Here is a 17,464-nt window from a genome sequence, read left to right on the forward strand (position 1 = left end):
GAATCCTCCTTCTTCACCTACTCCCACTTGCCCTGTAGAATATGTAGAGTGGTTAAGAACAGTTTTATCCGATTCTTACAATTTTGTGTCAGAGAATCTAAGACAGGCATCATCAAAACAAAAGAAATACTATGATAGGGGATTAAAACCCAGAGAGTTTGTAGAAAATGACTTTGTCTGGAGGTGGTATTCACCCTCAGCTGGTGTTAAGTTAGGACTAGGATGGATAGGGCCATACAAAGTAATAAAAAAAATCACAGATGTAACTTACCAAGTTCAGAAAGACCCTAAAAGACCTCTCATTGTGGTTCATGTAGATCAGTTAAAACCCAATGAAGGCATTTTACCTCCTAGGAACTGGACACCAGTAGTTACTTCTCTTGACGAGTCATTAGAAACCCCTGTAGATTTTAACATTCAAGAGGAAACTGAGGAGACTGTTCCTCCTGTTTTGAATTTACCTAGTCCTGAACCCCTTAGACAGTCAAAGTGGGGTAGAACAATCAAGCCCCCTGTTATCTACTCTCCTTGAGACCAGGCATCTAGGCATTTTATTTTATTTTTGCCTATGTAAATAGTTACTTTTAATTTTTGAATTCTATATAATATGGTATGTATAAAATGTTTGAGTTGACCTCTTGTAGTGATTGCAGGTGATATTTAACTTTTGAAATATCTCAGTTTAATTAAAGTAAATCTTAATTACTTATTAATGATTTAGTTTTGGTAGTCATCCTTTTCTTGAGAATAACAGTCAAGTTATCATTGTATTTGACTTTAGTGGATACAAGGTCAATGATAGATGTTTTATTTATTTAATAAGACACAGTAGTTGACAATGATTTATAGTTATCTAGAAGTCAAAACAGTACATTTCAGTTCATTTTTTTTTGGTTTATTCAGTTACAGTAATAATAGATATGAATCATTGAGAGCTTGGTATTCTTAGATTAATACTGACCGTAGATGATCTTTAAATTATCTCCCTTGTACTGTGCTGAAATCAACACATTAGTTTTTCATATAGTTACTCTATGATAGATAATTCTATTGATTAACTTTCCTTATATCACATATTATTTAAAGTCTTAGAATTTAAGATTTTAATTTTACAAGTTATTTTCTGGGAGAAATGACTCCAGGACCAGCATTGATGGTGATTGATTAATTTAATACTCTTCTAATTCTTGTTATACAATTTTCGAAATTAATAGATGGACGACTCAGACATTCTTGACATCGAAGTACATCCACAAGAAATGGAGGATCTAATGGGACAGGAGTGGCCGAGTGAGGGTCAACAGTGTCCTGTAGAGAGTTGCAAATCAAGACCGCATATCTTTCGGCAGATTGGATCTTATCGCCAACATTATCTTCGATTCCACAAGAAGAAAGTTCCACATTATTATTGCCCTGCAATCCATTTTGGATTCTTCTCTATGAAATTAAATTCTTTACGGAAACATATTAGCAAGAAACATAGAGGCCTTCAGGGTTGTATCTACAGAAAGTATTCCTGCAATGAAAAATTTTGTGCTCCAGGATCTGTTGTAATGCCAGTGCCACCTGTAAACCGCAAAGCACGAGACCAGGCAGTTGAGGAAAGGAGATCTCGCGTCACTGATGAATTATTTCAGCTTCCTGAGAACTATAATGCCAGAGACTCAAAACCATGTTTTTTTTAAATATCAAGCTTTAAGTTGTTTGTTAATCTGTAAAACAAAAATTTATTGTAAATTTTGGTTTTTTTTAAGGGGGGAGGAATGTAGTGGTTTTGATTTTGATTTTACAGCCTTGGTTTCGTAATCTCTATTTAGCTAGTTTTGCTGGTATTTCAGTATGATAATTCTATTTACTTTGAATTTTCAGTTGTTACTTACATAAAACCCCTTTATTGTTGGTTGTTTTTAAGTTAGGTCATGTGTTGACATTCCACATGTTTTACTTTTAAAACAGGAAGTGTCATCCATGTTGGCAGTCTTTCCATAGTGCTTTTGATAGCTGTGTTCTGATTGGCTAAGTTAGTCTCAGGATCTTTGATATTTATTGGCTTCTATTTTTGGGCCTAGCTAGGGTATTTAAAGCCGTGTTCGTGTAGTTTTCTTCATTTGGGTTGGGGAACACGACCTCATGGTTAGTTCCTCTTTACTGTGCAGGAAAACCTCATGGTTTATCAGCACTATTTCATTAGTACCTTTGTGCTAGGAAAATCTTATGATTTAACAGCACTCTAGGTCTTAGCTTTAGTTGCACGTTTTTCACAAGTTCTAGGATTTTGATAGTGTTAGGAATAAGCTTAGGATGTAGGTTTTATAAAGTTTAAGTTTCCCCTTACCAAGTCCAGCCTGGTCTAAGGACATGTAGATAACAGGTGTAAATTCTAGAATTTATTATTATTTTGCCCTTTATATTTTTGGTGTTGTTTATTTTCTGGGTCAGTTATTTTTAGAGTCCAGACTTTACCTTATTGTTGATAGTTCAACTCTAGAGTGTTAATAGTAGAGTTCATATTGGGTGATGTAGCTCATCTCTCTTATATTTTCCACCTCACTGGTTTATTTATAGAGTAGGATTTTTGAGCATTTGTCTAAGTAAGGAGGCCCAGTAGGGACATACATTTTTTTTAGTCTTCTACATTCCTGCTATTTTTTTTATTAGTTAATTTTTCATGAACTTCTATTTATTGAGATTATTGTTGTTCATTTGCTAAATTAAATCATATTTTTGATATAACTTTATTTGTTTCTGTGAAATTTCCATAGACTTTACTACTTGTTATATTTTGATCATTACTTATTATTTGTTAACATTTACAAAGGTTAATTCTCACTTTATTAAACTTATAAAACTTTAAACAGTGTTTTCATTTAGCGTTGATCATAGTTCAGAAATCCCCTTACCTGGGTTGATCTTTGATAGCTGGAGGTAGAGTACCGTTATAAGCCAAGTTGGCTGGTAACTTTAATACTTAATCACTAAAGAATTCTGCTTCCGGTTACACTACTTTAAACTCTGTTTTGTGTACATCAGGGAAGAAATTATAATCTTATTTTCCAGTTGTTAGACAGTCTAAAGAGTAAGTTTTATATGCAAAATGTGTCATACTATGTACTTATCAAATACGTGAAGCCACACTTATTTTCTTGCAACCGTTTTTGCATATTTTGATGAAACATGAATTTGGAGATCGCACATGGTCACGGCATTATGTAAAACCTGGATTAGATATCATCTTCTTTTTCATGAATGTCATATGAAGTTGCATGTATTTATTAGTCAATTTAATATATTCTACTAGAAAGATTAATATGTGTACGCCAAATTATTGTCATAGATCCCTATTTTCATGAAAGTTGGAATTTTGGCATTGTGTAAATCATGGACTGGCCATTTGGTGCAACTTTGGGAATTATTGTCTAAACTTTTATTATGTTCCCCAAACAAAGTTTGGGAACATATTGTTTTTACTCTGTTTCTTATTATGTTCCCCAAACAAAGTTTGGGAACACATTGTTTTTACTCTGTTTCTTATTAAGGTCTTCCGTCTCAACGGAAGACCTTATAGTGATTCTTATGTTTCTTTTCCTCTATTATTATTATTATGTCTCCGAACACAAAGTGTCGGAGACATATTGTTTTTGCTCCGTTTCTTATTATTCTTCTTCTTATTATTATTCTTATTATTATTTTCTTCTTATTTTTCCTCTTCTTTAGTGAGAAATTTGTCCGCTCGATTTTATGAACATGCTTCGACTGATCCACTTCAAACTTTGTGAGCTGATAGAGGGTCATTAGGAGGGGTGCAATCAACTTTTCAAATTTTCAAAATGGCCGCCGTTTCAAAATGGCGGCCAAAAAACGTCAAAAAATCTAGGTTGTCGGATTTCAACCAAATTCGATTTCTAGGGTACTTTAATGACCCCGAGTCCATTTCCACCATCCAAAAAAAATTTTGAGCCGCCATTTTCAAAATGGCCGCCATATACTGAAATATTTGAAAGTGTTAAAATCTGTACAACATTTGGGTTCTGGGGTAAATGGAGGGTCCACAATTCATTTCTAGCATCAGTATTTCCTTTCAATCTATTTTCAGATTTTTCAAAATGGCCGCCATTGAAGAAAATGGCGGCCAAAAAATCAAGTCCGTCATGGCTCACCTGAACAGTTGGGTTATTGTTGCAATCTATAACATTTTTGTCAAGAAACTTTTAATAAGACATCTAGAACGAAAGTTGTTCAGTTTTGCAAGATCTTTCGAACAACATCATGAAAAAGGCGAACGGGCCTCATGGCTCGCCTGAACAGTTTGATTAGTGTCACAATCAATAACTTTTTTCTCGAAAAACTTTTGATAAGACATGTAGAACAAAAGTTGTTCAGTTTTGCAAGATCTTTCAAACGATATCAAGAAAAAGGCCCACGGGCCTTATGACTCGCCTTAACAGTCTGATAAATGTCGCAATCAATAACTTTTTTCTCAACAAAATTTTAATAGCACATGTAGAACAAAATTTGTTCAGTTTTGCGAGATATATCTAGAATGATACAAAAAAAAAGGCCTCCGGGCGACATGAGTCGCCTGATCAGTCGAATTTGTATCGCAGTAAATAACATTATTAACTTTTTTGTCGAAAAAAAGGCTGACCCCTTTAATTAGTGGCCGAGAGCGGCAGAGATTCTTTAATTTATAGCACTAAATGATCAATATTTGTAAAACATTACCGAAGCTAAATAGTACGTCTAGACAATATATTTGTATCATTATTTATGAACGAAAATCTCAGTCAAATTCTTATTTCATCACATCTAAAATTGGACGGAAGACCCACTCGTTGCTGGCAACGAGATCGCATCTAGTTATTATTATTTTTATGTTCCCCAAACAAAGTTTGGGAACATATTGTTTTTACTCTGTTTCTTATTATGTTCCCCAAACAAAGTTTGGGAACATATTGTTTTTACTCTGTTTCTTATTATGTTCCCCAAACAAAGTTTGGGAACATATTGTTTTTACTCTGTTTCTTATTGTTATTAAGGTCTTCCGTTTCCAACGGAAGACCTTCTAGTGATTCTACTGTTTATTAGGGCTTTCCACCTTCCTGTGGAAAGTCCTATTGATATTGTTCTGTTTATTAGGTCTTTCCACCTTTCTGTGGAAAGACCTTTTGATATTGTTCTGTTTATTAGGTCTTTCCACCTTTCTGTGGAAAGACCTTTTGTTATTGTTCTGTTTTTTTTTTTTTTATTATTATTATTATTATTATTATTTGTCTTCTTTTCTTTCCGCCGCGAGAAGCTCTTGACGTTTTAAGACTTATCGAAAAACAATTTAGACCATCATATTTGACATCTCGAAACATGCTCAGATCTCCCCCTGCGTATTTGATCTTTGACCCCTAACGAAGTTATGGGACTTTACGCAAAAAACCCTTGTTATCGGTTCACCTCGAAAACCGTAAATGATAAGAGCATGAAACTTTCACTAAATTCTTAAGTCGATCAAGCTGAAGCGTTGTAGTGTTTACTTTTAAGTTTTCGGTGATCCCTAAAGGGAGTTAATGGCCCTGAAAGTTTACGATTTTTACGGAAAAATTCAAAACTCCTAAAATATAAGTCGTAGAAAGACGGAACCAACTGGAATGCAATACTTGACCTTTGACCTTGAAAATCAGGTCAAGGTCAAAGGTCAACGTCATCTAGAAACTTTGAAAATAAGCAATTTTCACACCGTCTAAAGCATATAAAGTACAGATTAGGTATAATATGCACAATAAGTCAAGAACCAACTTAAGTCAATGCATTGCATTACGACTCTGAACTTTGACCTTTGTTCGATTTACAGCGACTTGCGTAAAAACCATTGTTATCACTACAGTATGGAAACCGTAAATGGGATGAACACGAAATGTTCACTAAACTTATTGCCTGATCAATTGTAAAAGATGACTTCCTGTTTTTGATGATTCGTTGATCCCTAACGGGAATTAATGTCCTTGAAAGTTTTTGATTTCGCGTAGAAATTTACAACTCCTAAAGTATTTGTCGTAGGAAGACAGGACCAACTGAAGTGACATCCCTGACCTTTGACCTTGGAAATTAGGTCAAGGTCAAAGGTCAAGGTAATCTAGAAACTTTGAAAATAAGCAATTTTTATACCGTCTAAAGCATATAAAGTACACTTTTTTTGTATTCAGAGACATTGTTTGAATGTCTGAAAAGGTGGAAAGACCTCTAATTGTTCGCGAACAATTAGGATTACTAATTAGGGCTTTCCACCTTTCTGTGGAAAGATCTTTTGTTATTCTTCTGTTTATTATTATTATTATTATTATTTGTCTTCTTTTCTTTCCGCCGCGAGAAGCTCTTGACGTTTTCAGACTTATCGAAAAACAATGTAGACCATCATATTTGACATCTCGAAACATGCTCAGATCTCACCCTGCATATTTGATCTTTGACCCCTAACGAAGTTATGGGACTTTACGCAAAAAACCCTTGTTATCGGTTCACCTCGAAAACCGTAAACGATAAGAGCATGAAACTTTCACTAAATTGTTTAGTCGATCAAGCTGAAACGTGGTAGTGTTTACTTTTAAGTTTTCGGTGATCCCTAAAGGGAGTTAATGGCCCCGAAAGTTTACGATTTTTACGGAAAAATTCAAAATTCCTAAAATATAAGTCGTAGAAAGACGAAACCAACTGGAATGGAATACATGACCTTTGACCTGAAAATCAGGTCAAGGTCAAAGGTCAAGGTCATCCCCAAAGACCAGAAAATGGCACTTTTTATACCCTCTTTCCCGCTTCAGATAGCAGTGAAATACCACAAGGGTCAGCATGGAATTCTGGACGGGTCTGCGTATCGTGAATGACAACTCTCAATTTGGACCCCTCTGCGAACCGTGGCGACGCGCGTTGAAAACCTTGTTATCGCTACTCCTCCAGAACCGAAAGTCGTAGAGACACGAAACTTTCGCTGAGGAGTTCCCAGTGAAACTCCCTTGCGGTGAGAAGTCAACCGAAGGGAACCGGAACCCCTTGAGCAGAGTTATTGCCCCTGCAAATCTCCGATATCGTTATTTCAGCTTCTAACTTGGACAGGAATAGACCTAGAGACACGGGAGCACTTGGCAGAAGACCGATGACCTTGACCTTCAAAATGAGGTCAATGTCAAAGGTCAAGGTCACACACCTCCCGGTGCGCGTCCGTGGTGGTCCACAATACAACACAACAGGACTTGCGGTCTCTCGGCACGTCCTCCTAAAAGCACACTATATCCATGCACATTGACGCCTGTCCTACGTTCAAACACACATCAAAACAACAAGAAAACCCTTAAAATTCCTTTATTTATGGTCTTTGGATGTTACGGCCTTTAAACAATGGCTTTCGTGGCCCTAAACACTTTATAATTCACTTGGACTTCTTTGTCATTAAGCAAGTCAGTCTGGTGTAGTGGTAGAGAGTCTGTCACCATGATGGAAGTTAAGCAACATTCATCGCGACGAGTAGTTTTTTAGGATTTAGGCGTTGTCCGGTTAGGCGATTAAAGTGAAGAAGTATTGAAGTTGAAAATGATTTGAAAATGAATTTTCAAGAAAAAGCACTGAAAAGGTGGAATGTCCTCTAATTGTTCGCGAACAATTAGGATTACTAGTTAGGTCTTTCCACCTTTCTGTGGAAAGACCTATTGATATTGTTCTGTTTATTAGGTCTTTCCATCTTTCTGTGGAAAGACCTATTGATATTCTTCTGTTTATTATTATTATTATTATTATTATTTTTCCTCCCCGTGATTTTGAGTTTCAAGATTTATCGAAAAGATTTATAGTCCATAAGAATGTACTCCTTAAAAGATTTTGGCAGTTCACCCTGCGTATATGAACTTTGACCCCTCAAGGAGTTATTGCCCCTTTTGCAATAAAAGCTTGTTATCGCTACTCCTCCGAAACCGAACACCGTAAAGATACCAAACCTTCACTAATGTCTTCGACTAGTCAAGGAGACTCTTCAATCTATTCATTGCGAAATGATTCTTCGACCCCTTTTATGAGTTATTGCCCCTGAAAGTTTTTGATTTTTAAAAATAATTGAAAAAAATTAAAACCATTTATCCTAGAGACATGGGACTAACTGCATTAGAATCTTCATCCTTTGACCTTTTGATTTATATCAAGGTCAAAGGTCAAGGTCATTCAAAATATGAGAAATTTAGCTCTTTTTATATCTCTTTTGTCTTTCAACATATACTACATATCATTGCATCTTTAGTATGTCGTTTTAAATCTATTTTAAAGATTTAATTCCTGAACCCTAAGACTGACCCCTTTAAAAGTTATTGCCCCTTACATTATTAACCTTGTTATCGCTACCCCTTTGAAACCATAGACCATAGAGACACCAAACCTTCACCAATGTCTTCGGTTTCTCAAAGCACAACTTCAACATATTCAGTGTGAAAGGATCCGCTGACCCCTTATATGAGTTATTGCCCTTTTATGTGTTTGTACGAATCGTTAACTTTTAAACGGATAATCATAGAAACATGGGACCAACTGCAATGTGATCATTGACCTTTGACCCTGAATATTAGGTAAAGGTCAAAGGTCAAAGTTACTTCAAATATTGAGAATTTAGCTCTTTTTATATCTCTTTTGTCTTTCAACATACATCATTTTTCATTGCATCATTAGTATGTTCTTTTAAAACCAATTAAAACATCTTTCTTGGCCCTTAAGCCGGGCTCCTTTAAAAATTATTGCCCATCTTACAAATAAAGCTTGTTATCACTAGTCCTTTGAAACCGTTAACCCTGGAGATACCAAACCTTAATCATTAATGTTTTGTACTGATTTAATAGACTCTTCAATCTATTCAGTGCGAAAAGATTCACCAACCCCTTTAAATAGTTATGGCCCCTGAAAGTTTTGCAAGTTTACATTGACTTGAAAGTTTTTTGGCCTCATTTGACCTACTGAAGAATGGATCCAGATTGAAGTCAAGAAACAAATCCAGAAAAGGTGGAAAGACCTCTAATTGTTCGAGAACAATTAGGATTACTAGTTATTATTATTATTATTATTATTATTTTTCCTCCCCGTGATTTTGAGTTTCAAGATTTATCGAAAAGATTTATAGTCCATAAGAATGTACTCCTTAAAAGATTTTGGCAGTTCACCCTGCGTATATGAACTTTGACCCCTCAAGGAGTTATTGCCCCTTTTGCAATAAAAGCTTGTTATCGCTACTCCTCCGAAACCGTACACCGTAAAGATATAAAGATACCAAACCTTCACCAATGTCTTCGACTAGTCAAGGAGACTCTTCAATCTATTCATTGCGAAATGATTCTTCGACCCCTTTTATGAGTTATTGCCCCTGAAAGTTTTTAATTTTTACAAATAATTGAAAAAATTTAAAACCATTTATCCTAGAGACATAAAACTACCTGCATTAGAATCTTCATCCTTTGACCTTTTGATTTATATCAAGGTCAAAGGTCAAGGTCATTCAAAATATGAGAAATTTAGCTCTTTTTATATCTCTTTTGTCTTTCAACATATACTACATATCATTGCATCTTTAGTATGTCCTTTTAAATCTATTTTAAAGATTTAATTCCTGTACCTTAAGACTGACCCTTTTAAAAGTTATTGCCCCTTACAGTATTAACCTTGTTATCGCTACTCCTCCGAAACCGTACACCGTAAAGATACCAAACCTTCACCAATGTCTTCGACTAGTGAAGGAGACTCTTCAATCTATTCATTGCAAAAAGATTCTTCGACCCCTTTTATGAGTTATTGCCCCTGAAAGTTTTTAATTTTTACAAATAATTGAAAAAAATTAAAATCATTTATCCTAGAGACATGGGACCAACTGCATTAGAATTTTCATCCTTTGACCTTTTAATTTATGTCAAGGTCAAAGGTCAAGGTCATTCAAAATATGAGAAATTTAGCTCTTTTTATATCTCTTTTGTCTTTCAACATATACTACATATCATTGCATCTTTAATATGTCCTTTTAAATCCATTTTAAAGATGTAATACCTGTACTCTAAGACTGACCCCTTTAAAAGTTTTTGCCCCTTACAGTATTAACCTTGTTATCGCTACTCCATTGAAACCATAGACCGTAGAGACACCAACCCTTCACCAATGTCTTCTGTTTCTCAAAGCACAACTTCAACCTATGCAGTGTGAAAGGATCTGATGACCCCTTATATGAGTTATTGCCCTTTTATGTGTTTGTGGTAATCGTTAACTTTTAAACGGATAATCATAGAAACATGGGACCAACTGCAATGTGATCATTGACCTTTGACCTTGAATGTTAGGTAAAGGTCAAAGGTCAAGTTCACTTCAAATATTAAGAAGTTAGCTCTTTTTATATCTCTTTTGTCTTTTAACATACAAAATGTACATCATTTTTCATTGCATCATTAGTGTCCTTTTAAAACCAATTAAAAATTCTTTCTTGACCCTTAAGCCGGACTCCTTTCAAAATTATTGCCCATCTTAAAAATAAAGCTTGTTATCACTGCATAGTCCTCTGAAACCGTTAACCCTGGAGATACCAAACCTTCAATAATGTTTTGAACTGATTTAGTAGACTCTTCAATCTATTCAGTGCAAAAACATTCACCAACCCCTTTAAATAGTTATTGCCCCTGAAAGTTTTCCAAGTTTACATTGACTTGAAATTGTTTGGCCTCATTTGACCTACTGAAGAATGGATCAAGATCGAAGGTCAAGAAACAAATCCACAAAAGGTGGAAAGACCTCTAATTGTTCGCGAACAATTAGGATTACTAGTTATTATTATTATTATTATTTTTCCTCCGCGTGATTTTGAGTTTCAAGATTTATCAAAAAGATTTATAGTCCATAACAATGTACTCCTTAAAAGATTTTGTCAGTTCACCCTGCGTATATGAACTTTGACCCCTCAAGGAGTTATTGCCCCTTTTGCAATAAAAGCTTGTTATCGCTACTCCTCCGAAAACATAAACCGTAGAGATACCAAACCTTCACCAATGTCTTTGACTAGTCACGGAGACTCTTCAATCTATTCATTGCGAAAAGATTCTTCGACCCCTTTTATGAGTTATTGCCCCTGAAAGTTTTTTATTTTTACAATTAATTGAATTTTTTAAAAACCATTTATCCTAAAGACATGGGACCAACTGCATTAGAATCTTCATCCTTTGACCTTTTAATTTATGTCAAGGTCAAAGGTCAAGGTCATTCAAAATATGAGAAATTTAGCTCTTTTTATATCTCTTTTGTCTTTCAACATATACTACATATCATTGCATCTTTAGTATGTCCTTTTAAATCTACTTTAAAGATTTAATTCCTGTACCTTAAGACTGACCCCTTTAAAAGTTATTGCCCCTTAGAGTATTAACCTTGTTATCGCTACTCCTCTGAAACCATAGACCGTAGAGACACCAAACCTTCACCAATGTCTTCAACTATTCAAGGAGACTCTTCAATCTATTCATTGCGAAAAGATTCTTCGACCCCTTTTATGAGTTATTGCCCCTGAAAGTTTTTGATTTTTACAAATAATTAAAAAAATTTAAAACCATTTTTCATAGAGACATGGGACCACCTGCATTAGAATCTTCATTCTTTGAACTTTTAATTTATGTCAAGGTCAAAGGTCCAGGTCATTCAAAATATGAGCAATTTAGCTCTTTTTATAACGCTTTTGTCTTATATATATATACTACATATAATTGAATCTTTAGTATGTCCTTTTAAATCTATTTTAAATATTTAATACCTGTACCCCAAGACTGACCCCTTTAAAAGTTATTGCCCCTTACAGTATTAACCTTGTTATCGGTACCCCTTTGAAACCATAGACCATAGAGACACCAAACCTTCACCAATGTCTTCGGTTTCTCAAAGCACAACTTCAACATATTCAGTATATGAGTTATTGCCCTTTTATGTGTTTGTGCAAATCGTTAACTTTTAAACGGATAATCATAGAAACATGGGACCAACTGCAATGTGATCATTGACCTTTGACCCTGAATATTAGGTAAAGGTCAAGGTTACTTCAAATCTCTTTTGTCTTTCAACATACATCATTTTTCATTGCATCATTAGTATGTTCTTTTAAAACCAATTAAAACTTCTTTCTTGGCCCTTAAGCCGGGATCCTTTAAATATTATTGCCCATCTTACAAATAAAGCTTGATATCACTAGCCCTTGGAAACCGTTAACCCTGGAGATACCAAACCTTAATCATTAATGTTTTGTACTGATTTAGTAGACTCTTCAATCTATTCAGTGCGAAAAGATTCACCAACCCCTTTAAATAGTTATGGCCCCTGAAAGTTTTCCAAGTTTACATTGACTTGAAAGTTTTTTTGGCCTCATTTAACCTACTGAAGAATGGATCAAGATTGAAAGTCAAGAAACAAATCCAGAAAAGGTGGAAAGACATCTAATTGTTCGCGAACAATTAGGATTACTAGTTAGGTCTTTCCATCTTTCTGTGGAAAGACCTATTGATATTCTTCTGTTTATTATTATTATTATTATTATTATTTTTCCTCCCCGTGATTTTGAGTTTCAAGATTTATCGAAAAGATTTATAGTCCATAAGAATGTACTCCTTAAAAGATTTTGGCAGTTCACCCTGCGTATATGAACTTTGACCCCTCAAGGAGTTATTGCCCCTTTTGCAATAAAAGCTTGTTATCGCTACTCCTCCGAAACCGTACACCGTAAAGATACCAAACCTTCACCAATGTCTTCGACTAGTCAAGGAGACTCTTCAATCTATTCATTGCGAAATGATTCTTCGACCCCTTTTATGAGTTATTGCCCCTGAAAGTTTTTCATTTTTACAAATAATTGAAAAAAATTTAAAACCATTTATCCTAGAGACATGGGACTAACTGCATTAGAATCTTCATCCTTTGACCTTTTGATTTATATCAAGGTCAAAGGTCAAGGTCATTCAAAATATGAGAAATTTAGCTCTTTTTATATCTCTTTTGTCTTTCAACATATACTAAATATCATTGCATATTTAGTATGTCCTTTTAAATCTATTTTAAAGATATAATTCCTGTACCTTAAGACTGACCCCTTTAAAAGTTATTGCCCCTTACAGTATTAACCTTGTTATCGCTACTCCTCCGAAACCGTACACCGTAAAGATACCAAACCTTCACCAATGTCTTCGACTAGTCAAGGAGACTCTTCACTCTATTCATTGCGAAAAGATTCTTCGACCCCTTTTATGAGTTATTGCCCCTGAAAGTTTTTCATTTTTACAAATAATTGAAAAAAATTAAAACCATTTATCCTAGAGACATGGGACGAACTGCATTAGAATCTTCATCCTTTGACCTTTTAATTTATGTCAAGGTCAAAGGTCAAGGTCATTCAAAATATGAGAAATTTAGCTCTTTTTATATCTCTTTTGTCTTTCAACATATACTACATATCATTGCATCTTTAGTATGTCGTTTTAAATCTATTTTAAAGATTTAATTCCTGTACCCTAAGATTGACCCCTTTAAAAGTTATTGCCCTTTACAGTATTAACCTTGTTATCGCTACTCCTCTGAAACCATAGACCGTAGAGACACCAAACCTTCACCAATGTCTTCAACTATTCAAGGAGACTCTTCAATCTATTCATTGCGAAAAGATTCTTCGACCCCTTTTATGAGTTATTGCCCCTGAAAGTTTTTGATTTTTACAAATAAAAAAAAAAAATTAAAACCATTTATCCTAGAGACATGGGTCCAACTGCATTAGAATCTCCATTCTTTGACCTTTTAATTTCTGTCAAGGTCAAAGGTCAAGGTCATTCAAAATATGAGAAATTTAGCTCTTTTTAGATCTCTTTTGTCTTTCAACATATACTACATATAATTGAATCTTTAGTATGTCCTTTTAAATCCATTTTAAAGATTTGATACCTGTACCCTAAGACTGATCCCTTTAAAAGTTATTGCCCCTTACAGTATTAACCTTGTTATCGCTACCCCTTTGAAACCATAGACCATAGAGACACCAAACCTTCACCAATGTCTTCGGTTTCTCAAAGCACAACTTCAACATATTCAGTGTGAAAGGATCCGCTGACCCCTTATATGAGTTATTGCCCTTTTATGTGTTTGTGCTAATCGTTAACTTTTAAACGGATAATCATAGAAACATGGGACCAACTGCAATGTGATCATTGACCTTTGACCCTGAATATTAGGTAAAGGTCAAAGGTCAAAGTTACTTCAAATATTGAGAATTTAGCTCTTTTTATATCTCTTTTGTCTTTCAACATACATCATTTTTCATTGCATCATTAGCATGTTCTTTTAAAACCAATTAAAACATCTTTCTTGGCCCTTAAGCCGGGCTCCTTTAAAAATTATTGCCCATCTTACAAATAAAGCTTGTTATCACTAATCCTTCGAAACCGTTAACCCTGGAAATACCAAACCTTAATCATTAATGTTTTGTACTGATTTGGTAAACTCTTCAATCTATTCAGTGCGAAAAGATTCACCAACCCCTTTAAATAGTTATGGCCCCTGAAAGTTTTCCAAGTTTACATTGACTTGAAAGTTTTTTGGCCTCATTTGACCTACTGAAGAATGGATCAAGATTGAAGGTCAAGAAACAAATCCAGAAAAGGTGGAAAGACCTCTAATTGTTCGCGAACAATTAGGATTACTAGTTATTAGGTCTTTCCACCTTTCTGTGGAAAGACCTTTTGTTATTGTTCTGTTTTTTATTATTATTATTATTATTTGTCTTCTTTTCTTTCCGCCGCGATAAGCTCTTGACGTTTTAAGACTTATCGAAAAACAATGTAGACCATCATATTTGACATCTCGAAACATGCTCAGATCTCACCCTGCGTATTTGATCTTTGACCCCTAACGAAGTTATGGGACTTTACACAAAAAACCCTTGTTATCGGATCACCTCGATAACCGCAAATGATAAGAGCATGAAACTTTCACAAAATTCTTTAGTCCATCAAGCTGAAGCGTTGTAGTGTTTCCTTTTAAGTTTTCGGTGATCCCTAAAGGGAGTTAATGGCCCCGAAAGTTTACGATTTTTACGGAAAAATTCAAAACTCCTAAAATATAAGTCGTAGAAAGACGGAACCCACTGGAACGGGTTGGGTGACCTTGACCTTGAAAAATAGGTCAAGGTCAAAGGTCAAGGTCATCCAGAAAGGCCAGAAAATGGCACTTTTTATACGCTCTTTCACGCTTCAGATAGCATCGAAATATCACATGGGTCAACATGGAATTCTAGACTGGTCTTGGTATCATGAATGTCAACTCTGAACTTTGACCACTCTGCGAATGGCGGCGACTTAACGTCGAAAACCCCGTTATCGCTACTCCCACTAGACCGCAAGTCGTGGAGAGGCGAGACCTTCGCCGACGAATTCCAGATGAAACACTCTCGCACAGAGAAGTTGACCGAGGGAAACCGAGAACCCTGAAGCACGGTTCTCGCCCCCGAAAGTCTCCGACGTCGTCGTTCGAGCCCACAACTTCTTCACGGATGTAAATAGAGACGCGGGACCACTTAAACGAAGCCCCGTGACCTCTCTGACCTTTAAAATGAGGTCAAGGTCAAAGGTCAAGGTCACACTTTCTCCCCCATGGGTTTTTGAGGTTTGACCTTGAAAGTAGGTCAAGGTCAAAGGTCAAGGTCACGCCTCCAGGGGCCAGTCTCCACGAGTAAGGCCAACCCACCCATCACGCCTGTCGTCCCCAAGGAAGAAATCCCCCACCCTTCAAGTGATCTGTCTGTGATCAGCTGTTTCAATACACTATTTTGACCGGTGTCATGCCATGCAACAATTACAGGATTCTAGCTAATCTGACCTACACCTACACATCTGACCTACACCCATTTCTTCCATTTCTTGACTGTCTTGTCAATCAAACATGAATTCCATTTACATTCATGAAAAGACATAGGCCAGATTCAATTGTCTGCCTGCATCAACATAAAGACTAAGTTTTTTTTTTTGATAATGATGATGCAACTTTACTTGACAGTTGAACTCATTGACATTCCATCCTGACTGTCATTGTAAACAAATAAACACTTACCTGCAGGGTCAGATGGGATGCAGTACTCCTATTCTCCGTTCAGATATCCTACATGCACTCAGACACTTTCTAATTCACCGGCCGCCATTTTGGTTGTTTGTTGTCAAAGCCTATAAATCCGTATATGCATGCCTCCTTGGGTGAAATGACTGAAAGACATTGTCTCCGTCAATTAGAACAGATAGGATGAGCAATTACAAACTGTATATTCAATTCCACAATCCACAACACACACGGTAAAATCCAGTGCATCTTCACAACATCTGACAACATGAGGCTTGTAGACTCCCAGCATGCACGAGCAGTTACAATCTAGGAAAATGTTACATCCGGTTTCTTTGCACCTCTAAATATCATATCTAACAGGCCCAAAGTCACCCCAAACACCTGCACAAGTCCCATTACACTTTTACCTGATATGTGCCGGTTATGAAACACTCGCACCCCTTTTTTTCAAATATTTGACCAGTACTATCGTGCGAAACCAAGGCCTTAATCTCCAACACTACAACACTCAAGGCGGCAAATTTGAATTTCTTTTCTAGCCATATCAATTATTTTTTTGGGGGGGGGGGTGGTCATTTGACCTACTGAAGAATGGATCAAGATCGAAGGTCAAGAAACAAATCCAGAAAAGGTGGAAAGACCTCTAATTGTTCGCGAACAATTAGGATTACTAGTTCTTCTTATTATTAGGTCTTTCCACCTTTCTGTGGAAAGACCTATTGATATTCTTCTGTTTATTATTATTATTATTATTTTTCCTCCCCGTGATTTTGAGTTTCAAGATTTATCGAAAAGATTTATAGTCCATAAGAATGTACTCCTTAAAAGATTTTGGCAGTTCACCCTGCGTATATGAACTTTGACCCCTCAAGGAGTTATTGCCCCTTCTGCAATAAAAGCTTGTTATCGCTACTCCTCCGAAACCGTACACCGTAAAGATACCAAACCTTCACCAATGTCTTCGACTAGTCAAGGAGACTCTTCAATCTATTCATTGCGAAATGATTCGTCAACCCCTTTTATGAGTTATTGCCCCTGAAAGTTTTTGATTTTTACAAATAATGGAAAAAATTTAAAACCATTTATCCTAGAGACATGGGACCAACTGCATTAGAATTTTCATCCTTTGACCTTTTAATTTATGTCAAGGTCAAAGGTCAAGGTCATTCAAAATATGAGAAATTTAGCTCTTTTTATATCTCTTTTGTCTTTCAACATATACTACATATCATTGCATCTTTAATATGTCCTTTTAAATCCATTTTAAAGATGTAATACCTGTACTCTAAGACTGACCCCTTTAAAAGTTTTTGCCCCTTACAGTATTAACCTTGTTATC

General features: G+C 35.6%; 1 protein-coding gene and 1 long non-coding RNA gene across 2 annotated transcripts in view; one reads left to right on the forward strand and one right to left on the reverse strand.

The window, feature by feature from the left end:
* The window catches only part of LOC130051775 (uncharacterized), a 22,185-nt gene extending 19,330 nt beyond the window's left edge, over positions 1-2,855 (forward strand). Inside the window, exon 2 of the mRNA XM_056154419.1 lies at positions 1,215-2,855. Coding sequence (XP_056010394.1) covers positions 1,215-1,685 — 471 coding nt within the window. The 3' untranslated portion in view covers positions 1,686-2,855. The remainder of the gene's footprint in view (positions 1-1,214) is intronic.
* The window catches only part of LOC125677953 (uncharacterized), a 47,585-nt gene that overhangs the window by 19,751 nt on the left and 10,370 nt on the right, over positions 1-17,464 (reverse strand). Inside the window, exon 3 of the long non-coding RNA XR_008800017.1 lies at positions 16,120-16,268. This is a non-coding gene — a long non-coding RNA (uncharacterized LOC125677953). The remainder of the gene's footprint in view (positions 1-16,119; positions 16,269-17,464) is intronic.

The sequence above is a fragment of the Ostrea edulis genome, chromosome 2, assembly GCF_947568905.1.
Source record: "Ostrea edulis chromosome 2, xbOstEdul1.1, whole genome shotgun sequence".
Lineage (NCBI taxonomy): Eukaryota > Metazoa > Mollusca > Bivalvia > Ostreida > Ostreidae > Ostrea > Ostrea edulis.